The 26,902-nt window shown below is 43.4% G+C and overlaps 1 protein-coding gene across 3 annotated transcripts in view; it reads left to right on the top strand.

Annotated features, from left to right (window-relative positions):
- LOC137379721 (contactin-1-like) overlaps positions 1–26,902 on the top strand; it is a 934,724-nt gene that overhangs the window by 753,206 nt on the left and 154,616 nt on the right. For all 3 annotated transcript variants that reach the window (XM_068050989.1, XM_068050987.1, XM_068050988.1), the window contains one exon: positions 6,872–6,975. In XM_068050989.1, coding sequence (XP_067907090.1) covers positions 6,872–6,975 — 104 coding nt within the window. The remainder of the gene's footprint in view (positions 1–6,871; positions 6,976–26,902) is intronic.

The following is a 26,902-nucleotide window of genomic DNA, read 5'->3' as shown; positions in this document are numbered from 1 at the left end:
ACTAATCAAAAAACTCTCACTTCACTGACTGCGTGTATTTTATCCTAAATTCTTTCCAAATCTCTGATTTGCTTGTCATCTCGGACCTTTTTTTTCTACATAATATGTATTTAACTCAAATGGTCTCCTGCAATTCAGACTAGCATTCACAGCGGCTGTCCAAAGGCAATGGGAAGTCCATGCATATGTGATTAAAAAAGCACTGAGCAGCTTTCCTATCTATTCCTGCATTCCTTGTGCATCTGTCAGTGTTTTTGCTGAAACACAATCACTGAAGCAGTTTCAATTTCAGTTGTTCTATGAATTTTTTTTTGTTATTTGTTTGTAATAGTTTGGCAAGTCTATTATCCATTAAATGTTACCAGATGCACAATGAAGTGTTAAAAAATATATAGTGGGTTTGATTGTTCCCCAGCCCAGTCCTCAGGGTGCTGGCACATGTGAGGGTCCAGTTCAATGACTGCTGGCAGCTCTTGCGTATCCGGCTTTAGTGCCCATTTTTCTTATGTGAGGCAAGACGAAGGGAGCATTGGCGAGTTGTTTAACTATTGAGAGCATTGCAGTCAAGTCAATCCTTTAATCCCCTGTCTTGCAATACAGATAGTGTCCAGCATACAGAAGAATGCGGAACAGGGCCATCACTCAATGTTTTTCCTTTTCATTGCCAAGAGATGGATAAATTGTAGGGTCCTGATGGAAGAGTGATCATAATTGATAGAATTGCATGTTGAGTTTGAGAACGATTGTTGTTAAGTTTGAAATTAGGGCCTTAAGTTTAAACAAAATCAATCACATAGGTATGGGGGGCGGGGGGGTGCGAGTTGAATAAGGTAGATTGGGAAATTAGATTCAAAGATATGACTGTAGATAAGCAAAGGTGAACATTTAAAGAAATATTCATAATTCTTAACAAATATAAATTCCTTGGGGAATAAAATCTCCACAAGAAAAGTGGTCCAACTGTGGCTAACTAGAGAAGTTAAGGATAGCATAAGATTAAAAGAAGAGGATTGGGAAGGTTTGAGAAATCAGCAAAGGAGGACCAAGAAATTGATAAAGAAAGAGAAAAGAGAATATGAGAGTAAAGTAGCAAGAAATAGGAAAAAAAAACAGATCGTAAAAGCTCCTACAAGTACATAAAAAAGAAAGTAAACATGGGTCCCTCAGAGGCAAACATAGGAGCACTGAATGATCGCAGAACTGAGTCATTGTAGACAGAGTGCGAAAGTCGGGAATTTGGTACAAGTGTGAATTTGGTGTAGAGGGGCAGTAGATGCTGTGTTTTATTCTTTTTGTTTTACCTCCAGTAGCTGGCAAGTGTGTTTCTTTTGACTCTAAGCTAGGAAACTGTAATTTGATATTACTTTACTAAGATAGTAACTAATTAATGAATCAAATAAATAAGGTTAGATAGGCGTAGCAGGGCAGGCGGTATGACATCACTGCTACAGATGGGAGGTTGTGGAGAGCATTGCGATCACAGACAACCATGTCTGAGTTGTCTGTAGCTCATGGATCTTCGACACAGAGTTGAGCTGAAGTCTGAGCTACAGGCGTCAGGGAGGGGGAGAGTTACCTGAACATATTGTTTCAGGAGGCAGTCACACCACTTGCGTTAAGTAGAATTTTAGAGTTGATCAATGGTCAGTGACAGAAGGGTGTGACTACAAACCAGGCAGGTATGGGGATCAAAGATGTAGTGAAGGAGAAGCCTTTTCTTTGACCAACAGGTACAAGGTACTTGCTGCCTCTGTGGAGGAGAACAAGGACTGCAGGGCAGATGGGCAAACTGACTATAGTACCATGGTGCAGGAAGCCATTCAAGTGAGGGTAGTGAAGAGGAATGTGGTACTGATAGGGGGCAGCATAGTCAGGGGAATAATGTTCTCTGCAGCTGCGACCAGGAGTTCCAAAGTAAAAGCAAAATACTGCGGATGCTGGAAATCTGAAATAAAAACAGAAAGTGTTGGAATTACCCAGCAGGTTTGGCAGCATCCGTGGATAGAGAAACTATGTTAACATTTAGGTCAGTGATTGCCTGCCAGGTGCCAGGGTTAAAACATCTCATGGCTGGAGATGAACTTGGAGTGGGAGGGAAGGATCCAGTTGTGGTCCATGTGGGAACCAACGACATAAGAATGATGTTCTGCTGAGAGAGTTTGAGGAGTTAGAGTCCAAATTCAAACGCAGAACCTCAAAGGTAATCATCTCTGGATTGTTACCTGAGTCACGCACCAATTGACACAGGGTCAAGCAGATCAGAGAATTAAACACATGGCTCAAAGAATAGTGTGGGAAGAAGGGGTTTCAATTCATGGGGCACTGGCACCAGTCCTGCGGAAAAAGGAAGCTGTTCCGTTGGGATGGACTCGACTTAAACTCGACTGGAATCAGTGTCCTGCCGAATCGTGTAACCAGGTCAGCAGATACGGCTTTAAACTAAAAAAGGGGAGGATCAGGTGAAGGGAGAATTGGAAATCTAAAGGAAAGGTTGAGGCAATAGAGTAGTGTATCAATTTGGGTACAGGAAGGGACAGAGAGTTTAACAGTAATTGTGCATTAGCGAATAAGGTCCATAGTCCATAAAGAATAGCAGTAAAAAAACAAAAGCTCTTTATCTAAATGAACAAAGCCTGCATACCAAGATACATGGACAAGCGGCACAAATAGAGATAAATGGGTTTGATATAATCGCCATTACAGAGATAGGTTTGCAAGGTGGCCAAGGTTAGGAAATAAATATTCCAGGATACGCAGCATTTCGAAAATACAGGCAGAATGATAAAGGAGAAGGAAGAGTGGAAGGTGAAGGAGAAGGGTGCCAATAGGACAATCATAAGAAAATTATTCAAAATTTTCAACAAAATCTGTTCCATTAAAAAGCAAAAACTCAGCTAGAAAGATCCATCTGTAGCTAACTGAACAGTATTAGATTGAAAGAAGAGGCTTATAATGTTGCAAAGAATAGTAGTAAGCCTGAGGATTGGGAGAGTTCTTGAAACCAGCAAAGAGCGACCAAAAAGTTGATTAAAAGGAAAAAAATAAAATTTGAGATTAAACTAGTCAGGAATATAAAACCCGATTGTAAGAGCTTTTACAAGTATATTAAAAGAAGAGTGGCTAAAGTAAATGTTGGTCCCTTAGAGGCAGAGACAGGAGAAATGATCATGGGGAACGAGGAAATGACAGAAACATTGGCCGGAATTTTACGCCTCCCCCCCTCCCCACCACCAAAATGTGAGCTGGTGGCAGGTGGTGGGGGGATGGGGGTGGTGTAAAATGGAGTGGGAGGCTTGAGGGGCCCTTCTCAACCTGCTCCCGCCTCCACTGCCGTTTTACACGGGACGGCGGTGGCAAGAAAAGGCTGGCCCACCCCAGGCCAGTCAAGGCCCTTAAGTGGCCTATTAACAGCCTCTGCCTGCCATCACGGTTATTTTATGGTTGGCAGGCAGGCAGCCAAGGCCTCAGAAAAGCTGCCTGATGAAAGTAGGCGGCCTTCTGACGACCTGTAAGGGGGCATCCTGTGCCTGACGGAGGGCTGCCTATGATGCCCAAACTGCCCCCAACGCCTAACATGCCCCCCTTACCCCCCCCATCGACCCCTCCTTGCCTCATTGGGGCCAGACCGATCGCCCCTGGCGAGGCCACAGAAGCTTACCTGTTCTCCAAGGCTCCCCGCCATCTTCAGTGTGCAGCTGAGTTGCAGTCCCAGCAGTTGCGTCCGCTCCCGGTGGTGCTGCTGGGACTATGAGCTGCCGACCCACTGATTGGCTGGCAGCTCCAATAGGCGGGACTTCCTGCCTCAATGAGGTGGAAGTCCCGCCTTAGACCAATTAAGGGCCTGGGGGACCGTAAAATCCAGTCTGGATCCCCAGGCTCGGCGGAGGCGGGATTGCCACCGACTTTCTAGTCGGTGGATGGCTCCCGTCGAGCACCGTAAAATATTTTGTGCCTGTCATCAAAGTGGAAGAAACAATTTACATAGCACAAATAGAGGGTAACCAAGGGTTAATGAATGAGGAACTTGAAGTAATTAATATCAGCAAAGAAAAAGTATTAGAGGAACTTAAGGGACTAAAAGGCAACAAATCCCCAGGACCTGATGGCCTACATCCTAGGGTTCTAAAAGAGGTAGCTGCAGAGATAGTGGATGCACTGGTTACGAGTTTCCAAATTTCCCGGGATTCTAGAAAGGTCCTAGTGGATTGGAAATTAGCAAATGTAACACCACTATTCAAGAAAGGAGGGAGAGAAAAAACGAGGAACTGCAGGCCAGTTAGCCTGATATCAGTTGCTGGGAAAATGCTGGAATCTATTATTAAGGAAGTCTTAATGCATTTAGCAAATCATAGTGTGATCAGATAGAGTCAACATTGTTTTACGAAAAGGAAATCTTGTTTGACAAATTTGTTAGAGCTTCTTGAGGATGTAACGAGTCGGGTGGATAAAGAGGAGCCAGTAGATGTAGTATACTTCGATTTCCAAAAGGCATTGAATAAGGTGCCACACAAAAAATTAATAAACAAGTTAAGGACTCTTGGAATTGGAGGTAATGTATTGGCATGGATGGAGGATTAGTTAATTGACAGGGAGTAGGGATAAATGGGGCATTTTCAAGTTGGCAGGCTGTAACTAATGGAGTGCTGCAAGAATCAGTACTGGGGCCTCAGTGGTTTACAAACTTTATTAATAACTTAGACGAAGAGAACAAGAGTAAGCTATCCAAGTTTGCTGACAGTACAAAGCTAGGTAATAATGCGTGCTGTGAAGAGGACACAAAGAGGCTGGAAAGTAGTATAGACACTTAAGTGAGTGGGCAACAAGGTGGCAGATGGAGTCTAATGTGGGGAAGTGTGAGGTTATTCGTTTGGTAATAAGAATAGAAAAGCAGAATATTCTTTTAAAGGTGTGAAAATTTTAAACCTTGATGTTGAGAGAGATTTGAGTGCACTCGTACAAGGAACACAAGGGCTTGGATTTTGTGCTGGAGCTGGGGCTCCTGGCGCTGAGCCAAGAAGGCAGGGAGAGCCCCACCTCGGCCATTCACTCAGAGAGTTGTAAATATTTAGAATTCTGTACCCCAGAGGGCTGTGGATGCTCAGTGATTGAAAATATTCAAGACTGAGTGTGATAGCTTTTTGGATACTAAGCGAATCAAAGGACATTGGAACAGAGTGGCAAAGTGGAATTGAGGTAGAAGATCTATGATCTTATTGACTGGCTGTGTAGATGCGAAGGGCCGAATGGCCCACCCCTGCTCCTATTTCTTGCGTTCATATGATTGTGTCTGTTGTTGAGATTATCTAACAGCACAAACTGGGAGTTGCTTTTCTATTATACCAAAAACAGAAATTGCTGGAAATACTTAGCAGGTCTGACAGCATCTGCGGAGAGAGAAGCAGAGTTAACGTTTCAGGTCTGTGACCTTTCATCAAAACTGGGAGTTAACTTTGCACTGTCTGGGGCAGTAATATGGTTGAGTAGATCCCCTGTCCCACCTTTATAAATTGATTTTCTCTTAGATTGTGCAATCAGCTCCGTTGATTACTGCCCAGGTATCAATTTTAGGATTTTCCCAGTGTTTCTGGCTCAGGATAATGCTGGGTGATGCTTTTACCTTCTTGCATTCAGTTGGGTGCTGCTCTCAGAAGATCATGGGTTCAAGCCACATTCTCAACCAGTGTGGTGGCAAAACTTATTGTAGTTAACCTCAGAGTTTTTAACTTGAGCAGTGGAAAATTGGCCTCCACCACTGCTGATCAATATTCAGTGATGAAAAGGCACATGTGAAGGTTAGCATGAGATTGAGGCAGTTGTAGTGTCCTGTGCAGTTGGGCTGTTCAGGAAGCTGCCATTCATTGTTTCATAGGACAGAAAACTACCGAGTAAAACCAGGCACAGAGCTCTGCCATGTTTTGATTTACTGTCAAGTGTTGAGTCCCATTGTGCATCTTCATTGCGCCTAGATTCAGTGAATTTTTCAGTTAACCTGAGTGGATTTTTATAAACTAAGACAGCATAAATTATTTATTTTGTGGAGACTCGCTGCGATAGACTGCCTGTTGTTGTAAGGATATGGATAACGTGATGTTAAGATGACTGACAAGGTGACTTGACTGATGCGCACAAGTCATAAAATATTTATGGTACAAAGGAGGCCATTCGGCCCATCGAGTCCATGAGCAATCCAATCAGTCCCATTTCCCCTGCAAGTTTATTTCCCTCAAGTGACCATCCAGTTTCCTTTTGGAATCATTCATCGTATCTGCTTCCACTGGAAATAGCTGGCAAAATGTTCTCCTTATGAAATGAGTCTTTATGTGCTGAGCAGATGATAACCAGAGGAATGATTGGGTCATAGCAGTCTTATAACACAGCAATCAGAAATCTATCTGCGTGCCATCACCTGATGCATCGTGCAGTTTGGAGACTTAAGAGTAACAGTTGCTCACTTCAGCAGTGATTGACTGAAATAAACTGCAGTTATTCACAGTGGCAGTATAAAACGTCAGTCCAAAGTAAATTGTATATTTGAAAACCCTTCCAGATGTTTATATAAGCACAAAATGTAAATTCATTGCTTTGTGATGCAGGGTGTTGAAATTCCTCGGTGATCTTATTTTTACAGTAATATCAAATCTCAATGGCCATCATTTTGACCGTCATCAACTATTTGTGTTTATAATTTTGATAAGACACCACACTTGGGAATTTGACACATTGATTAACCAGTGGGCTAAATTTAATGCATTGAACAATTTCAACCCCAAGTTGATGCCATGGTTACTGAAGTCATGTCAGTGCAAAAAAGGTCTATGTACAATCTGATTTCATTGCAATAAAGTCATCCAATATTTTATTCCATCACTAGAGCCCAGTGAAACCCCTTCAGGAGTGACTGCCAGGAGCATCTCATCGTCGGAACTCGAAGTATCATGGTTACCTGTGTCCCAACGGTCAGTGGATGGCTATGAAGTAAGTTGAGCTCTTCTGTTATGTAATTAAGGTGTGTGTAGAAAAAAGGTGTAATGCTGCAGTTTTCATTTAGGAGATACTGAAGGGGAAAACAACAACTGTATAATGAGCTTGAACAACAGGACTACCTCACTATAGAACGGGATATCTTGACAGTGAACTTAACATCTCATTGTTTGTATCCGTTCAACAACAGTAGTGCTCTGCTTGGTTAAGCATCTGGGCTGACTGCAGTAGACTTTACATAATATAGGGTCACACTTCTCTATTTAGCTACAATTGCAATCTCACAAATGTCTGTTTGCCTATTACACTTATGAATTCCTTGACAGTGTAATAATGGAACTCAAGGACGGGGTGTCTTATCAAGCAGCCAGCTTAATCTGTAACCCATCTACCATCTTAAACATCTATTCCCTCCAGTGTACCGTGGCTGCACTGTGTAATATCTCACCAAGGCTTTTTCAGCATACCTCCCAAACCTGCAACCTTTAACACCCAGAAGGACAAGGACAGCAAATGCATGGGAACACCTTCAGCTCAAAGTTCCCATTCAAGTCATGCGCCATCCCAATTTAGGCATATATTGCCGTTCCTTCATCATGGTCACTGGACCAGAATCTTAGAACTCCCTCTTTAACGGCACTGTCGGAGCACCTTCACCGTACAGGCAGCAGCGGTTCAAAAAAGACAGAAAGACTTGTATTTAAATAGCACATTTCACAACCTCAGGACATCCCAAAGCAAAGGCCTGCTACCCGACCCGAGCCCAACGCGACCCGACGACATGTGTCGGCTTCGAGATGGTTCGGGTTGCATTTCTGGGTCCGGCATTCGGGCTCGGGTCGGGCTGGGCCGGATCGGACACGTTCTGTCACCACCTCAAGTAAGTGAGTTTAACGTTAATTTACTTTTTGGACTTTAAAGGTGGTTTTGTTACAGTTATTTTAAGCTTGTGCAGGTAAGGAACAAAGTGAAAAACGGAAGATAGGTTAACTGGTGGTCGGGTCGGGCGCGGGAAAAAAAATGGAAGGACTCGGGCCGGGCTCGGGGTCGGATGTGGTTCTGTCGGGCTCGGGTCGGGTCTCATTTGCAGACCCAAGTAGGCCTTTATCCCAAAGCACTTTACATCCAGTGAAGTACTTTTGAACTGTAGTCACTGTTGTAATGTAGGAAATGGGATGACCAATTTGTGTAAAGCAAGCTCCCGCAAACAGCAATGTGATAATGACCAAATAATCTGTTTTTGTGATGTTGATTGAAAGATAAATATTGACCTGGACACTGGGGATAATTCCCTTGCTCTTCGAAATAGTGCCATGGGATCTTTAATGTTCACCTGAGAGAGCAGACACAGGGCCTTGATTAACATCTCATCCAAGGGATGACACCTCCGTTCGCGCAGCACACCCTCAGTACTACACTGGAGTATCAGCTAAGATTATGTGCTCAAGTCTCTCTAGTGGGAATTCATTTTTATCAGAGCAAGAACGTATCAGTTAGGCTCAGCAGGTATCACTGATTCAGAAGATTGAGGGTTCAAGACCGACTCTCATCATGTGTGTTGGCAACATTGCTGCAGTTGACTTCAGCACTGTTGAATTAGGGAATTTAATCAAAGCAGAATGAACTAACAGTATACCACATGAGCTGGAAGTCTTTCAATTATTTAGAAACAACTAATTTTCCTTCTGCTGATTAATTATGCACTTGAAGTCGGGGTATACAAGCCAAGTAGCTCTTCATATGTCAATCTCCTATTTCCTGTCCTAAAACCTATGGGAAGCAGTCAAACTATTTCATATCTCAAGCCGCCTTCCCTTGCTGAGGTTTTGTAACTTAAATCAGCGAGTCAGCTCTGGGAAACATCAGCAGTTTTTTTAGTTCTTCATTTCACTACGGTGGAACTTGAATTATCTGATACTGTTGCTCACCATTCTAGTTATTTCTTCTGATGCCCCTTCGGCCTTTTCCACAGTGTTCAGTAGATGCTAAGGATCCAGCAGAACTATTTTGAAATAGAGTGGGTGGTTTTCCCAGTGTCCTGGCCAAAATCCCTCCCAGAACCATCAAAATTAAATCAACTGGTCATTCTTCTCTTTTTGTTGAATCTTGGTTTGCACACAATGATAACCAGGATTACTCATAGAACAGCATTCATTACATTTCAAAGTCATTTGTAATTTGTTCTATGTGAAGCATTTCAAAATGTCTAAGACATAATGAATTGTTATATAAATTCAAGTTGTTCTTTTCTTCCTGTTTATCACAGGACAAAGCCTTGTGTTAGATATCACCCAACTCCACAGTTTCTTTTGTTACTCTTATTTCATATTCTTTTCTTGTAGAGTAGAACTACAGAATGTTTCTTTTGTTATTTGTACTGAACTTGTCTTCATTCCCTTGCCTCGGGCATTGACTTTCTATATGTACAAGAACAAAATTTGGAGTCTGTTGATAATCAGCCAATTTCAGTAATTGACCAGGGAATATGCTGCCATTATTGCAGATAATGGAGTTTTCACTGCATTTGAGAGAAAATTATTATTTGTTTTGTGGCCGGCCCACAGAGTCAGTGTTCTACTTTAGGTAAACCTTTGTGTGTCCGGTGGCCATTTTTACACTTAGATCTCTTTCTTTCAAACTCTTGGGGAAATCAGCAGAGTAGCTTTTATTGGAGAAGGAGGGAGCATAGTGGGGGTCATCTTATCAAGATGTACATTCCCCTGATGCTTACAATGGAGCTTCTGGCAGGGCAAAGGGAAATGTTAGTCATCACACGAGGTTTGTATTAAGTGATTGTTACAACAAGAACTTGCTTTTTTTCTCCTTTTTATGTTTCCATATTCACTTTTGCCAGAGTATCCTGATATGGCCTTTGGCAGGTATTGCTTTGTTTCATGATGTGCTTTAGCAGGTCAAGGCTAGAAAAGTAATGCAACATTTTTTAATTGTTTCAGAAACTTGTGAACAACTTTATGAAATAGCAATGATAGATAACTGCTGGTTTTCTTTGTCAATTTACATAATCAGTTCAGGACTGCACTCGAACAAGAGCTTGCAGTTCGCTTGACTATTCTTTGGTGAGCACCACCACATAGGAAGTTAGGATGATTATAAGTGAACCTTTCCAAGGTTCACAGGTTCAATGAACTGCTTCTGCGCTCTTCCCAAGCCAAAACTGTTTAAAGTCAGCATTCTCAAGCTGAAGGTTGTGTTCCCATCATTGTCTACCACTGCAGATTGCATCATATGGTAAGGGTTATGGTGTTAGCACCGATGAAAAGACACAGCTTGAAAACCAGTAAATGAGAATATCATTCAGTCTGAACCCTAACCACATTCCCCCATAAGCAGCTCACAACTGCCTACATACTCCAAGTTTATCCAAAACTTGAATAATACTCCCATTCTGTCATGTGGCTGCCAGGATGGTAGGCAGTAAACTACATTTTTCTTGGGTCTTCTTTCATCGGGTAATTTCTATATCCAGGGAGCTTTACTGATACTTAACACATACTCCTGGGCTGGATACAAGAGAACGATTGTCCAATGATAGACAATCTCTTTTCCACCCTTAACCTCCAACCTGTCTTAACATCACAACCTTTCTTTTTTCTCTTTGTTTTATCAATATACAATTATGGTCAGTATTCCTCCGAACTCTCCCCACCTGTTTCTCTTGAGCTGATGTCTACCTCACTCTGTTGAAATTAGCATTCATTACACATCTTCTTTCCCAAGACCTTATGGAATTCTTACCTCCCTCTTCCTATTATCTTCAGTCTTGGCATCACTTAATTAACTGATTAGACTTTTCCACTTCATGCAACTTTGGTGATGTCTTCCACTATGATCCTTCAGCTGGGTTCTTCAGTTAAGCGGGTGAGGGTGGTGAACAGGAGGAATGTGTCTGTCAAAGACAGATATGGGTGAAAAACTCTCGATGGATCTCCAGTGGTGAAGTTTATCCCCCAAACAACAGAAATCATGGCAAATTGTTTTTTTGCATCTTCAGGCTCTTCCTTTGGAAAATAGTCAAAGAATTTTCAGGCCAATTAGCAATCTGACAAGCTGCAATCTGAACGCTCCGACCCTAGCCATAATCCTTCTCATACCAGCCGATAAGGTCTTGTATATGATGGAAGGGTTTTTTGGACTCCCAGAACCGTGAAGCAAGTATGAGCTGGATTTTCCCTCTGGGGCAGGAAACAGAGGTCAGGACTGTTTGCAGGTACTGAATCAGCCCACGGGGGGGGGGGGAGGCAACAGCCACTCATTGTGATTCTCATGGGGCGTCCCCTTAATTGGCCTGGAGACAGATTTACCATCCAATTAAGGATGAGGAGCAGTCTCTTGAAGCTGGAGGGACAATCAGAGGCCTTCCAGCTTGAAAGGAGCAGCAGGCTGTAATGGAAGGTAAGTAAGAGAGGGGGTGCTTCAAGATGGAGGAGCCCTCTCTACAACTTCTTCAAATCTCCAATTTAAAAATGTCTTTTGCAGCCAGGCTACCCTGTGGTAGGGGGAGCTCCTGTACAGGGTGGCCTGTAGCTGTAGGCAGGAGGGCCGCTAGGCCTGCCTGGAGTGCTGCCCCCCCTACCCCTCCCCACCACCCCTGGCCTGCTGCCAGGAGGCAACCTGAGTACCTAAACTGGCCCATGCCACCTGCGGGAACCTGGAGTCCAAATGGAAAATTTTAATTGGCCTCAATTAGGCTCTTAATGAGCCTGATCAGCTACCTGCAATGTGTGGGCGAGGAGTCATGCTGGCCCCCGATCCCGCCTCTGCACAAATGGCCCGGAGGCAGAAAACCGGCACGCCAGCCAGCCAGCCGAGCTATTTTTAACTCCCACCCACTTCCGATCCCACCCTCATCTGAAAATCCAACCCTATATTTCTAGGTATTAATCTTGAATTCAGAACTGGCGCACTGTTCTCTACTTTTGGAGCTGTCTCTAGTAGGATTCAAGCTCCCCTATACTATTTGACTCAAAGACTGAATGCTACCACTCAGCCAAATTCTTTACCCAGTTATGTAGGTGAGAGATATTTCACTGCATTATCTCTGTGTTCAAGCAGCTCATATTTTCAGTGACAGGCCTGTGCTTTCATCCTTAATGTTCCTGAAGCAGCATTGTCCATATCTTTGGTAGACTTCACAGTTGAAGCTGCAATGGTATCAACTTCTCAAGGATCCTTATAGAAAATGTTTCTTGCCAACCTTGCTGATAAGAGGGAATTTTGGACTTCTTATGGGGAGCCCTGTTCGCAGGGAGTGTAGAGCTGCATATCCCACCCATATTCCCACTGGGTCCAGCTCCCCATTTGGAAAGTGAGACTTTCATTCTCCTCTTAATTTTCACTTCTCCAAGGAGAACAGCCCTAGCTTCTCCAACCTATCCATGTAACTGAAGTTCCTCATGCCTGGAATCATTCTCGTCAAACTTTTCTGCACTCTTTCTAATAATGCCTTCACATCCTTCCTAAAGTGTGGAGCCCAGAATTGGACACAGTACTCCAGTTGACGCTGAACCAGTGGTTTTTGCAGGTGTATCATAACTTTCTTGCTTTTATATTCTATGCCCCTATTACCCATGTGAGCCGCATGGAAGATGGCAGGATCCCCAAGGACACTTTGGACAGCGAGCTCGTCACTGGTATAAGACCCACCAGCCGTCCATGTCGCCGCTTTAAAGACGTCTGCAAACGCGACATGAAGTCCTGTGACATTGATCACAAGTCGTGGGAGTCAGTTGCCAGCGATCGCCAGAGCTGGCGGGCAGCTATAAAGGCGGGGCTAAAGTGTGGCGAGTTGAAGAGATTTAGCAGTTGGCAGGAGAAAGGACAGAAGCGCAAGGAGAGAGCCAACTGTGTGACAGCCCCGACAACCAATTTTATCTGCAGCACCAGTGTAAGAGTCTGTCACTCTAGAATTGGCCTTGATAGCCACTCCAGGCGCTGCTTCACAAACCACTGACCACCTCCAGGCGCTTACCCATTGTCTCTCGAGACAAGGAGGCCAAAGAAGAAGATCATAACTTTCTTGCTTTTATATTCTATGCCCCTATTTATAAAGCCCAGGATCCCATTTGCTTTATTAATTCCTTTCTCAGCCTGCCCTGCCATCTTCGATGATTTGTCTACATATATCCCCAGATCCCTCTGCTCCTGCACCCCCTTTGGAATTGTGCCCTTTATTTTATATTATCTCTCCATGTTCTTCCTACCAGAATGTATCACTTCACATTTCTTTGCATTGAACTTCATCTGCCACCTGTCTGCCCATTCCACCAACTTGTCTATGTCCTTGTGAAGTTCTACACTATCCTCACAATTCACAATGCTTCCAGGTTTTGTGTCATCCACAAATTTTGAAATTGTGTCCTGCACACCCAAGTCTAGGTCATTAATATATATCAAGAAAAGCAGGGGTCCTAATACCTGACCCCTGGGGAACTCCACTATATACCTTCCTTCAGTCCGAAAAACAACTATTCACCACTACTCTGTTTCCTGTCACTTAGCCGACTTCGTATCCGTGCTGCCACTGCTCCTTTTGTTCCAGGGGCTTCAACTTTGCCAGATAGCCCATTATGTGGCACTTTATCAAATGCCTTTTGGAAGTCCATGTACACCATGATTTCGTGTCCTAAGTAATCTAACATTTCCCACCAAACAATATGTTTCAAACCTGCGACCTTGACTACCTAGAAGGACAAATGACAGCAGGCACTTGGAACACCATCACCTGAAATTTCCCTTCCAAGCCACACACATCCCAACTTGGGCATATATCGCCATTCCTTCATCGTCGCTTGGTCAAAACTCTGGAACTCCCTACCTAACAGCACTGTGGCATCATCTTCACCACACCGATGCAGCTGTTCAAAAAGACTACCCGCTACTTTCTCAAGGGCAACTAGGGATGGCAATAAATGCTGGCTTTAATATTGGCACCCTTATCCCAAGAAAGAATAAAATAATCTACAACGGGTCCGATTTCATCCTCTTTGATGTCACACAAATCATGTTGTGTTACCGCATTATTAAAGCAAACAATTTATGGGTTGGCACCAATGACCCATAGCATGCTGCATTTTATAGTGTACACAAGCAGTCAGACATTTGTCTGCTTTGTTTCCAAATATAAGCTTGCAGATCTGATTTATTGTTACTGGCAGCACAGTGCAGACTTTAACCTTGTAGTTAGTTCTCGTGCCTACAGTCTCATTCTCATCTTCTATTGGCTCAGTAATGGCCATGCCACATTTTCAAATGAGGAAAATGAAGATGTGTTTTCTTTCCTCAATTCTAAAAATTCGGGACATTAACAATCACTAGGACAAATATGGATTAATTAAGGACAAGTCATGTTTCACTAACTTGCTTGAGATTTTTGATGAGGTAACAGAGAGTTAATAAGGTATACATGGACAGAAAGGAGAGGCAACACAAAATAAAGGGTCTGTTTTCTAAAGGGGGTGCAGAAGCACAGGGACCTGCAGGGATGTCTGAACAAATCGTTGAAGGTGACAGGCAGGTTGAGAAAGTGGTTAAAAAGGCACCCAGGATCCTGGGCTTTATAAATAGAGGGATAGAGTACAAAAGCAAAGAAGTTATGGTGAACCTTTTGTTACGGCCAAGTGAGGAGGGGGGGTGGTCACAATCACCCCTCTTGCCCTTCCTCTTATTTGACCGCAGCAGGGTTTATTCCTTTTTTAAACAATGGTTGTGCTTACCACCTCCATGAGTGTTTTACCTTTTACCTTTACTATGATCATGAAAGAACCAATTGGACAGGTTTTCTTTAGTTTAAACAAGAAAGAGGTAAGTTGATTATACTTAACACTCTAACCTCGATTTAGAAATACTAAAAATTACGCTACACGTTCACACGAGAATCACACACAAATAGATTACAGAGGAAAAAAATAGATTCGGTGGTTGGATTAAAGTCCAGAATAAATGGAACTTAAATACAGTCTGTGAAGTTGACGATCCAGTAGTCCTCCGGCTGAAGCTGTATTCTTGAAGTCCTCGCTGGTCAAAGTGCACTTTGTGATTCGCCGGCTTTGCTTAGGGTTTTCTTGAAGGCAGAATTGTAGTTGGCTGTCTTCCCCTGGTCTCTGGCTGTAGCAGTCTGTAGGCTTGGAGGGTCCACAGTCACAGATGGTTTTCAAACTTGATGTTATCTGCAGGGAGAGAGAGAAAGGGAAGCACGCAGCTTTCTCTGCTGCTGCAGTCAGTTACTGCTTGTCTGTTTGTCGAACAAAACCAGATTCCTCCTGAGCTGGACAGACAGTCACATGGCTGCTTCAGGCTTTCTGGAACCTTCTAATGAAATTCAAGGTTAGGAGTTGGCTCCACATGCCCCAGGTTGCCAGTTTACACTTGGAGGGGGGTTTGCTCTTTCAAAGTCAATATATTAGGATTGCTTTGACTGCCATGCTAATGAAGCCATTTTAAATAATTCAATAATTTAGAGCAAACCATTGTCCTGGGTCCATACTGCTCAGCCCTCTGGCTCCAGTGGACCTTTTGAACATGAAAAGGTGTTTCAGATGTAAATTGCAGTGGCCATCTTGGTTGCCAGTTTCTTTTTAAGTTAACTGCATGATTTTATGCATTTAAAGTCTAATGTAAGTTTCCAACCGATGAAATTAATATTTCTCATTTGGAATATAGGGTTTTCTTGACACTTCATTAAAAAACTGGTTCAGATCAACTGGGGTATTGTGTACAATTCTGGGCACTGCACTTCAGAAAGGAAGCTCTGGAGAGGGTAGAGAAAAGATTTACAAAAATGGTTCCAGGAATGAGAGACTTAAGTTACATGATAGCTAGGGTAGAAGCTATGGTTATTCTCCTTAGAGAAGGGAAGATTGAGAGGAAGCTTGATAGAGGTGTTCAAAATCATGAGGGGTCTAGACAGAGTAGATAGGGAGAAACTATTTCCCTTGGTGGAAGAGTCGAGAACCAGGGCACACCAATTTAAGGCGATTGACAAAAGAACCAACAGCGACATGAGGAGAAACTTTTTTACGCAGAGCGTGGTTATGATCAGGAATGCACTGCCTGATATTGCAGTGGAGACAGGCTCAGTCATGGCTTTCAAAAGAGAATTGGATAAGCACCTGAACAGAAAAAAATTCACACCGTTATGGGGAAAAGGCGAGGGAGTGAAACTGGCTGAATTGCTCTTGCAGAGAGCTGCATGGACACGATGGACTAAATTACCTCCTTCTGTGCTGTAACCGTTGACTGATGGACCATATTTCCATCTCGGCTTGTCCTTACCAAATATCCACACACTTTCCAGTTGGTGACGATGGTTAGCGATCGGGAACAGGAAGCTGTCTTATTATTTTCCCTCCCTAGTCAAGGGACAAAAAAGTTAAGTATAGTCATCCAGCTTGTCCCCTGACTATAATCTGGGAGAGCTCACGGTCACACAGCAAGTGGCTCTACTCACAGCCAGTAAACAACTGCCTCATTTGCTCCGCGCTAGAAGGAAAATTAGGATTGGTTCTAGAACACTTACCTCATATATGGTTACCAAGGGCCCTCAACTCATTTTAGGGCATCAATTGGTTGCATTCATTTCAACTGCGTCCAGAGAGTTTCCCTTATGGCGCAGAATAAAATATTAGCAAAGAGTAATGTTGATGATATTCTTGAGCTACTGTATTGTACAGTGTGGTTAGGACTGGACTGCTGGTGCACTGAGCAGCAAAAAGCACTTTGGTGAAAGTCTTATCTAGGAAAGACTAGCATTGAAATCTTACTGGATTCAAAAGTACTTCAGAGAAATGTCTTGGGTGTCAGCCGTGGCTCAGTAGTAGCACTCGCCTCTTGAGACTGAAGATCATGGATTCCAGTTCCAATCCAGAATTTTAGCATATAATCTGAGTTGACACTTAAGTGTACTACTGAGGGAGTCTGCACTATCAGATGTGCCGTCTTCACTGTAAAATGAATGGCACTGTTCAAAGCAGAGCAGGTGAGTTCCCTTGGTGTCCTGGCCAATACTTATCCTTCAACCAACATCACTAACAACAAGTTATCTGGTCATTCAGAAGGCATTAACTCAGTGTTGTTTCCATCTAACCTTGGATTAATAAAGCCTACTGTCTGTTTCCATAAAATCTAAAGCAGAAACTGGTTATACAATGAAGAAACATGGTCACAGCTGGCAATATGTTGTAGTGGTTGACTGGAGTAAACCTGGGCTGGTTGCTGTCTGGAACCTGAGAGTAATATCAAATGACCTCGCCATACACATTTTACATTTGAAATCAGCCACCGGTCTCTTGCAGACAGAGGGGACCCTTTGAGGAGACTGTTCAAATGGCAGACCTGGAGACCATGAAAAATAGAAAGACTTTTATATAGCGCTTTTTGCAGCCTCCAGATGTCGCAAAGCACTTTACAACCAATGAATTACTTCTGAAGTACAGTCACTGTTGTAATATAGGAAACACAGCAGCCAATTTGCACACAGCAAACTACCACAAACAGCAATGTGATAATGACCAAATAATCTGTGTTTTTTGTGATGTTGATTGAGGGATAAATATTGGCCAGGACACCGGGGAGAACTCCCCTGCTTTTCTACAAAGAGTGCCAAGGGATCTTTTGCATCCACCCATGCAAGCAGAAGGAGCCTCAGTTTAACATCTCATCCGAAAGATGGCACCTCCAAAAGTGCAGGACTCCCTCCGTACTGCACTGGGGTATCAGTCTTGATTTTGGTGCCCTGGAATGAGACTTGAACCCAGAACCTTATGACTCAGAAGTGAGAGTATTATCTGCTGAGTCATAGCTGCATGAAAAAGTAGGCCTCCAATGCTGCAGGAACATGTTATATTGGACCATTTATGCAGGAGCGTCATGAGAGAGCAGCAATCGTGCCATGTGTGGAGACTGCACTCATGCCATTTGGAGACTGGTGGTGTAGGGCCGCTGAGCAGTTGATGGGCTTGATAATCAGCAAACAAACATAGTGGTCAGAATTTTAATATAACAGACCGTTAATAGCAGAAGGGGACCGTGTTTCCTGACCAGTCACAGAATGTGAGCATGATGACGACCCATATCTGTCCAAGGAAGGGGTCAGAATAGCTGAATTCTACATTGCTTCCTGAAGTTTCAGTAATGACAGGAATGGAAAGGAGATGTGGGAAGGCTGCCCTGTGTCGCTATTTGCATATTGAAATGACTGACCTGACAGCTCCACGGGGTTTCTCACTCACCTGGGAACGCACCCCAGTGAAACACAAGTGGGCGAAATCATGTCAGGTTTCCAACCAGACAGGGATTTAACCCCTGCCTGCACCTGAACCCACCACCCCTTGGCAGCTAAAATTCTGTCATGTGTTTCTCACAGGTCTTTGGGTGTTGTCCCTATGAGGAGGAGATGTGTATACTTTTTAATTCACTGGCTGTAAAATGCTTTGCGACATCTGGAGGCTGCAAAAAGTGTATACTTTCTAAGCTTAAGTTTAAGTCTAAGTTTAACATCTCATCCAAAAGGCAGCACCTACTCAGTACTGTACTGCAGTATCTACCTTGATTTTTATCCTCAAAGTGGAACTTGAAGCCACAACCTTCTGATCACTGAGGCCAGAGTGCTATTAATTGAGCCACGACTGATAATCCTTGGACACTGCAACCAAGATCAGTCAGAACTGTTTTGAGGTGATGGGGAAACTTTGCACATTTCAGACAGCTGTCAACACCTTGGCGACTGCAACCTGGAAGCATGAATATTATTGCCATAATTAAAGTCTGGTCGGAGAGAAATATCCACTGCAATCTGAAAAATCTAATAGTTTGAGGCAGTTGCAGTTCCTGTTCTAATCTATTGATGCAAAAATTTGACGTGGCACCTAAGGCTGCCTTTTTTTTTGGATTGATGTTCAGAATAGATTTTGTAATCTGCAGGAGATGGCCTTAGGAAGATAATGTGGTAAGACTCATGCTGTGTGGAGACTGGCACATGGTTAGTGAGCAATGGATAACTGGTTGGAGAGTCAGGATACAGGACGTGACATTTATATAGTGATTCTCATGTAAAAGAAAGATGTTCTTTTAGAGAGGAGAAAAGGTGAACCATGAGCAGAAACTGAAGGAATTTAATAGACCGAGGGACAATCAAAGAAACAGAAAGAAGAAAGACTTGCATTTATAAAGCACCTTTCACAAACTCAGGACGTCCCAAATCGCTTTACAGCCAATGAAGTACAGTCACTGTTGTAATGTAGGAAACATGGCAACCAATTTGCACACAGCAAGATCCCACAAACAGCGGTGGGATAACAGCTAAATAATCCAATTTTTTAGTGATGTCGGTTGAAGGATGAATATTGGGACATCCCTGCTGTTCAAATAATGCCAAGGGATCTTTTGCATCTACTTTAAAGGGCAGGCAGGACCTTGGTTTAACATGTGAGAGACAGCACATCTCAAGTCTCTCGAGTGGGACTTAAACTCACAATCTTCAGTCTCAGAGGTGGACGTGCTACCACTGAGCCACAGCTGACACAATTTAGACATGTTTTTAAAGCTTTTTGGGAGGCCTTTAACGGTCAGTAACAAGACAGTGATTTTGGATGAGGATTCCAGAATGGTGAGTTGGTTTAAAGACTGGTGGAGTGGAGGGAGGCACCAATGGAGCATCAGTAATCTGGATTTGAAGGGATGGAGGGTTCAGGCTGGGACATGTGGCTGGTTAAAATATTCAGTTAGAGTGGATAGAAGCTCTGCAGGAGAGACACTTCCAAGTACAAGTAGGAATAGGCAGCCAGAGTACTCAGAAGCAGCACCAGGTGACCGCTGGCAGTGGTGGGATGGAGGTAGAGCATGGCTACCCGACCCGAACCCAACAGGACCAGAAGACATGTGGCAGGTTTGGGTCAGGTCGGGTCGCTCTTCAGGGTCTGGCATTCGGCCTCGGGTTGGGTCAGGCCGAGCTGGACCTCAGTGGGGAAAGACCACTGTGTAAGGTCCTCCCACCAAAGTGAACTGAGGGGCTGCACCCATGGGAAACCCCTCGGGCTGTATACACCAAATATGGGTTTGCTGTAATATGTACATGACATGTAAAATGGAACGGAAGGGTTGTGAGGCAACTCACTCCTGTATCGAAGAAAACTGATTTCCTTTGCACTTTTTGGAATGTCAACTTGATGCTGTTTTGAACTGTTTGGTAATGCATTTTTTTTTTACAGATTTTTATGAATAAAGTATATTTTTGGAAAAATCAATTAACTGCCACTTAAGGGCCTCCTCTCGCCGCTGCTGGTATTTTACCAGTGGGCGGCGAGCAGCTGAGGTCCCCCAGGAGGCTGCCAAGTAAAACCTGCCAGCCTCCTTTCGAGCTGGGGGTGGGGGCCCTCCATGTGGTACAGGGTGCCCGATCACCACCCCAACTACACAACACCACCCCCCCCCCCCCCCCACTTTTCCTCACCAAGGCCTGGCCGACTGTCCGCAACGAGGCCCCACAAACAGACCCTCATCCCAGGGTTAACATCCCTCTTGCTGCTGTGGCTAGGTGCAGTCCCAGCTGCAGCCACTGCTCCCAGTGGCGCTGCTGGATTGAGAGCTGCCGGCCCGCTGATTGGCTGACAGCTCTTGCAGGCGGGACTTCCTGCCTCAGAGGGTTGGAAGTCCCGCCCAAGGCCAGGTAAGGGCCTGGGAGGCATAAAATCCTGGTGTGGCTCCCAGGCCTAGCAGAGTTGGGCTCACTTGTGAATTTTTGGTTGGTGGATGGGACCTCCCGGCCAATGTAAAATTCTGGCCAGTATTTTTCTTGAAATCTGTTTTAAAATATATTCCTTTATACATTTCAAGTGGTAACTTGGTACAGTTTGATTAATACAGCTGCAAATGGGTTTAATCACAGTGTCTATCACCAGTTGTGAGGAAGCCCATTTTAAATTAATTTAAAATTTATTTAGAGCCGGTTAGTACTTAGTTTCTTAATACATCTTTCAAAAAGCTTTTAAAATGTGCCTATTAATGTTCTTGTACCTGAAAGAGCCAGATTAATTTTAAAAGCCTCCTTGAACGACTGCAAACAGGTGCAGTTCGTGGAAACTCCCAATGGAGTGGGGTGTGGCCAGTTTTGGTCGTGGGGCCAGTTTCTAGTGCAATGTTTTTTAAACTAACGTAAAAGATCCCAGAGAATGAATTTGTGCTCAATGCAATTTATGCTTAAAATGCCCAATCATTTGTGCAGGTTTCACCAATTTCAGGCAAATTGCACAATAAAAATTGGCGCAATCATGTGGAAACTCTACCCTCATATCTTTTGGCTTTCAAAGAGCAAGGCAGCAAGTATTTTTGAATAATCTGATATCTCAGAGAGTGAAAAAAGTGTGCCTGACGACAACTTTGCTAGATTTTGATATTTCCTGTATTGACCTGTACATCACAGTAGTGATAAATGTAACATGAACATTAATGTGCACAATCTTTATAGAAATAGTGGGGAATTATGGCAGATGTTTACATACATTGTGAATAAGTCCTACATGTAGTACGACAGAAGAGAACTGTTAGGTTTTTATGACAACTGAAGTTAATCAAAGTGCAGTCAACCTAATAATAACTTTGATACCTCATGTTTTAGTCAACTTATGTAATTCTACTTCCCATTTATAAAGCAGTGCTAAAAAGAGCAAATCTTTGCTTTCCCAGATCACCAACTGGGGAATGATTTCCTGACATTGCCAGTTGTTATTCTGTTCATATAATCTGCAGCATAAACATCCTCTAGCTCCACAAAACACTGACATCTCTGTGCTCCTCCAATGCTGGCCTCTTGTGCTTCTCCCATTTCCTTCACCCTACCATGGGTGGCTGTGCCTTGAGCTTTCCAGACCCTAAGCTCTCCCTAAACGTCTCTGCCTCTCTTTTAAAACTCTGCTTAAAACCCACCATTTGGATCAAGCTTTGACCACTTGTCCCAATGTCTCCTCCTTTGGCTTGGTGTCAATTTCTGTCTGATTACGCTTCTGTGAAGCACCTCGGGATGTTTTACTATGTGAAAGGCACTACAGAAATAAGTTATTAAAATTATTTTGGAAATGGAATTTTTCATACAGGACGTTCAGTGTTTTACATACACAATAGCGAAGCATTGCATCATTGAAGCAATGACGTGTGCTGAAAATTTTTATGAACCACACTGTCTCCCTTTTGGCATTTCTTCGTGGACAAAGATTTTGGGAAGGTTCTACTCATCAGTTGCAGGCCCGCTGGTGGCTAGTCAGGCCTATCTGTGACTGGCAGATTCTCCCACAGCAAGTGAAGGTGTAGTCGCTGCTCGGGGCAATTGGATCTATCCTACTCCTTTTCTCTTTCATGCTGGTTCTTCACTCAGTCTCAAAGGTGTCTGTAGCACTCCCAATGTAGCATCTCCAGGCATTACGATTATGCTTCCCACTGGCGATGATCCATGTGGCACACAGAGAAGGACTTCTTCAGGGAGTCCTTGAAACGTTTGCATGGGGCCCCTCTGTTCCGTTTACCCATGGTCAGCTCTCCGTACAACACAATCTTGGGCATGACAACTGTCATCCATCCGGGCAATGTGACCCGCTCCATCGCAGTTGGTAATGTTGGCTGTTTCCAGGACTTCAATGTTTGTGATGCAGTCCTGCCAGTGGATCTTGAGGATGCTGTGGAGGCAGCGCTGATGGAAGTGCTCTAGAAGGCCTACATGACAGCGGTATACATGAACCACGTTGTAGTCATTTCAAAAATAAGACGGTAGACAGGTGATTCAAACTGGGTGACAGGATGGTAAGTGACATCCTGTAATTAGGAATCTCCATTTACAGTTTGGCACTTTATTTGGGTAAACTGTCAGTCTTTTGGCCTGAAGTTCCTTGAATAGGTACATTAGCAAAGTGTTTATGTTATTGGGCTAATAATCCAGAGACATGTATCAAATACCACCATGGCAATTGTGGTATTTAAATTCAGTTAACTAAATAAATCTGGAATAAAAAGTTAGTATCAGTAACGGTGACTATGAAACTAACAGATTATTGTAAAAACCCATCTGGTTCACTAATGCCCTTTAGGGAAGGAAATCTGCTGTCCTTACCTCGTCTGGCCTATATGTTACTCCAGAGCCACAGCAATGTAGTTGATGCTTAAGTGCCCTTCTAAATGGCCTAGCAAGCCGCTCAATTGTTACAGCCACCTTCTTGAGGACAATTAGGGATAGGCAATAAATGTTTGTGATGCCCACATTCTGTGAATGAATAAATTGAGGAAAAAAACACTGTTCCAGCAGTGCAAATACCAGAGTTTTCCCTGATCTTAAGCAAAACCCCCAAATAGGAACAGAAGAAATAGGAGCAGGGATAGGCCATTCAGTCCCTCAAGACTGCTCTGTCGTTCACTAGACGCTTGGCTCCCCCTTACTTCTGGAATTATTTTGTGTCTTCTATCATGAAGACAGATTCTGGCAACATTATAAGCCTCTTCCTTTAATCTAATGTTATATTTAACTTCTCTTGTTAGCCACGAATTGACCACTTTTCTAAGGGACTAAGAATTTCAGAGTGACACTTAACTGGTCCGGGGGAATGATGGAGGATTCAGGGACAATTATTGTTCTGTTTCTTTTTTTTTAAATGAATAATTTCTTCACTGTTGTTGCATTCCTAATGGCATGTGATCGTTCTGCAGTTGACTATCTCCTTGGTGTATTTTGTAGACGTACTTCCTGTGGGGGTGCAAATAATCTGGAACTGACAAGATTTTTGGTGGGTGACACCATCTACCAATCCCATCTCCTCTCTTGGCATCAGTGCAAAAAGCATTGGGCATAAAAAGCACCCATGCCATTTCTGTCCCACCCCCAGATCTGAGTTTCTGATGAGGTGGATAAAGGGGCAAGAGATCTGGCAGACTTGGGCTTTACTCCAAATCTCTGCCCTCCCAGACCAGCGATCCTGGGACCTAAATCTTAGACTTCAATCTGGTCTTTCTGGTGTCCTCCTGAAGTCCTCCAATGCTGCCAAGTTCCAAGATCCTTCCCCGCACCCTCCCCCCATCTTTTGTTCTTTCAATGCCTAGAAACTGCCCCCGCCCCAGTGCTGATCCTTGGACTACTCTCAGTGCTATCAGAACTGAGGACAATCCCCAGTTTAGCTAAATGACACCAGCTGTGTTAGCCATCAGTTACTCTCTCCAGCTTCCAGCAGTCCTCACAGGTGTAACCTCACTTCTATCTTCCACTTGTCAAAAGTACATGTGAGAGTGGCTGTATCAGCTAAATTCACAGTGAAATGAATAATGTCATTAGCATAATACAAATATACCTTTTTAGATATGCTGCCAGATCTCATTGTAATTCACTGGATCTTCTATTTTTATGCCACTGGGTGTTTGTGCCTTGTAAGGTGTGTCATCAGGAATGCTCATTTACTGAAATAAGTAAGTCAAATTCCACTATTATTGTATGATATTCTGAGATTTTTATCAGGGCTTTGGGGATCAGTTGGAATAAACTGTCCATTATTTTTTGCTAACTATATATTCCTTTGCTTATGTATTTATTTGTATTCCTTACCATTTTTAAACTGTGGCAAGATATGTGCCAGTGGCACCTTTGGAGATAGGTAACTGATGGCAGTACTAGTGGGATATACCTACACTGGGGATAACCCTTGGTTCTGAAAGCACTGAGAGTTTTTCTGAGGTTCTGTGGCAGCACCGGGGGCAGGGCAGAGAGGATGGGGTTCTGGGCATTGAAAGAACTAAAGGAGGGGGAAGGATCTTGGAACTTGCAGTGCTGGAGGAGAGGTCATGTGGTCTGGTACCATTGTGGAGGAGGCACCTGAGGTTTGGCAGAAGCTGGGCTTGGAATGCGGGTTTGGCTTAAAGGTGAATACCTCGAGTGTGTTAGCAGTGACGAGAGGGCATGGTCTGCCTCACATTGTGGGGAGGAGGTATCCTGTGTCTGACAGAAGCTGGAACTTTCTATGCTATCTGTGCAAATGTTGAATTCCTTTTGTTTGGTTCTTGGATACAAATCTCTCAGTGGTTGACTGTCTCTTGTCTGTCTCTCTCTTTCGGTCTCCATGTCTCACAGCTATCACTGATTAAAATGCTTACATTTTATGACTATCAATAAATCACAGCTGAGGCTAATCAGAGCCTTTCTGTTTGCCTGATAACATTTCAAAATTCAACTCTTTTTCTTCTCCCTCTCAAATATATAACAACAACTGAAATAAGGATGAGGAAAGACAAAGGGCCAAAAAATCTTCAGGGCAAAGATCCCGAGGCTGATCCCACTGGTATTCTCAGTAGGAAGTCATCTCATTTGTATAGGGTCCACGCCATTAGTGATGCCATCTCAAAACCTGCCTGCCCCAAGAGGCTGGGAATCTCGCTGGATTCTATCTACTTTCGCCCTTACCCTGAAGCCAAGTGTCAGCAGCCCAATAGCCACTGTAAGGCCACTAAAATAAAATTTTTCCTTCAGCAAATCTTCTAAGTCGCAGACTCCCAAAGTGGGTACACATACGCTCACTTATTTAGAGGCCAGACTACCTCTTTGCCTTTTTCCAATTGAAAAATCTAGACTAGTTGTTGACTGGTGTCACGACATGCTGACTCATGGAATTTTGCGCACCGTGATTCACCACGTGGCAGGAGGGCACAAGATCTCGGCCATCCATCCTACTGATGTACCCTGAATGGAGGCTGTAATGAAAATCAGAGGGCATGTCAACTCCACCTTCCTCTTCTAGCAACCACCCCCCCCCCCCCCCCAAGCAACTGTCTCGAGCAGTAATGATCTGGGAGGAGGTAATCTTTCCATCCTCTTGCTCAGGGGACAACCTTAAAATAATGGCAAAAAGTGATAAAACCATAGGAAATACATTATGATTGTTTGTTCTTGGTGTTTATTCCTCAGTGCTGCAGTCAGATTTTACAGGTGTCCAATTTATGACTAACTGCTTCTTGTAAGTATCTTGTCATTCCCAATGTGGTCTGTCTTTATAACGAGATGACTGGGTGCAGGACAGTACTGAGTTTGCAAAGAGAAGAGGAGGTAAAACACGAGGGAGTGAGTAGGTGACACCAAGCTTGAATTTTAAAAGCCTGAAGATTGTCAGCGAAAGGGAAGATGGAGGGAGTTAACCAGATCCATGGTTTTGAGGTTCTCTAAAAGGAGGAGTACAAGGTGAGTCTTAATTTCCACACTGCAAGGATATAACGAGGAGAGAAAGCATGATACAGAGAGCGCTTAAAGCATGAATTATCTTTTTATAATTCACACCTCTTAGTAGCTCAGATTTTTATTATGCTTCAGAAAGCAGCATTTGTTCTGCTATTACACTTTATTAAAACCTAACCAAGCAAATCAGTTTAATCTATAAAGCAAACCTTTAAGCATATAATATAACATATTTCAGCCATGACTATATTTCAGTAGCAGTTTAATTTTAAAGCTATGTGAAAGGTACAGAATCTGTTATGTCAGTATGTGATGTTGTTGAGAAATTATGTGGGTTATGCAATAATAGTTCAGAAATAAGCTTTCCATTTGGAAGTTTGTGGAAACTTATCACTCTCCCTTTTACACAGTAAGGCTGCAGCTATGCTGCCACCATTGAATCAACGCAGAACAACTGTGCACGCATCTGGCTTCAGCTTTGGCTCAGCAGGTAGCACTGTCACCTATAGGTCAGAAGGTTGTGAGTTTAAGTCCCACTCAGACTTGAGCACAAAATCTAGGCTGACAATGCAGTGAAGTACTGGGGGAGTGCTGTCTTTCCAATGAGTTGTTAAACTGAGGCCTTGTCTGCTATCTCAGGTTCATATAGAAGAATCCATAGCAGTATTTGAAGAAGAGTAGAGGAGTTCTCCCTGGCCATCATTTACCTCTCAGTTA

Source organism: Heterodontus francisci, chromosome 18, assembly GCF_036365525.1.
Source record: "Heterodontus francisci isolate sHetFra1 chromosome 18, sHetFra1.hap1, whole genome shotgun sequence".
NCBI classification, from domain to species: Eukaryota; Metazoa; Chordata; class Chondrichthyes; order Heterodontiformes; family Heterodontidae; genus Heterodontus; species Heterodontus francisci.
This window is presented reverse-complemented; position numbering and strand designations above follow the sequence as displayed.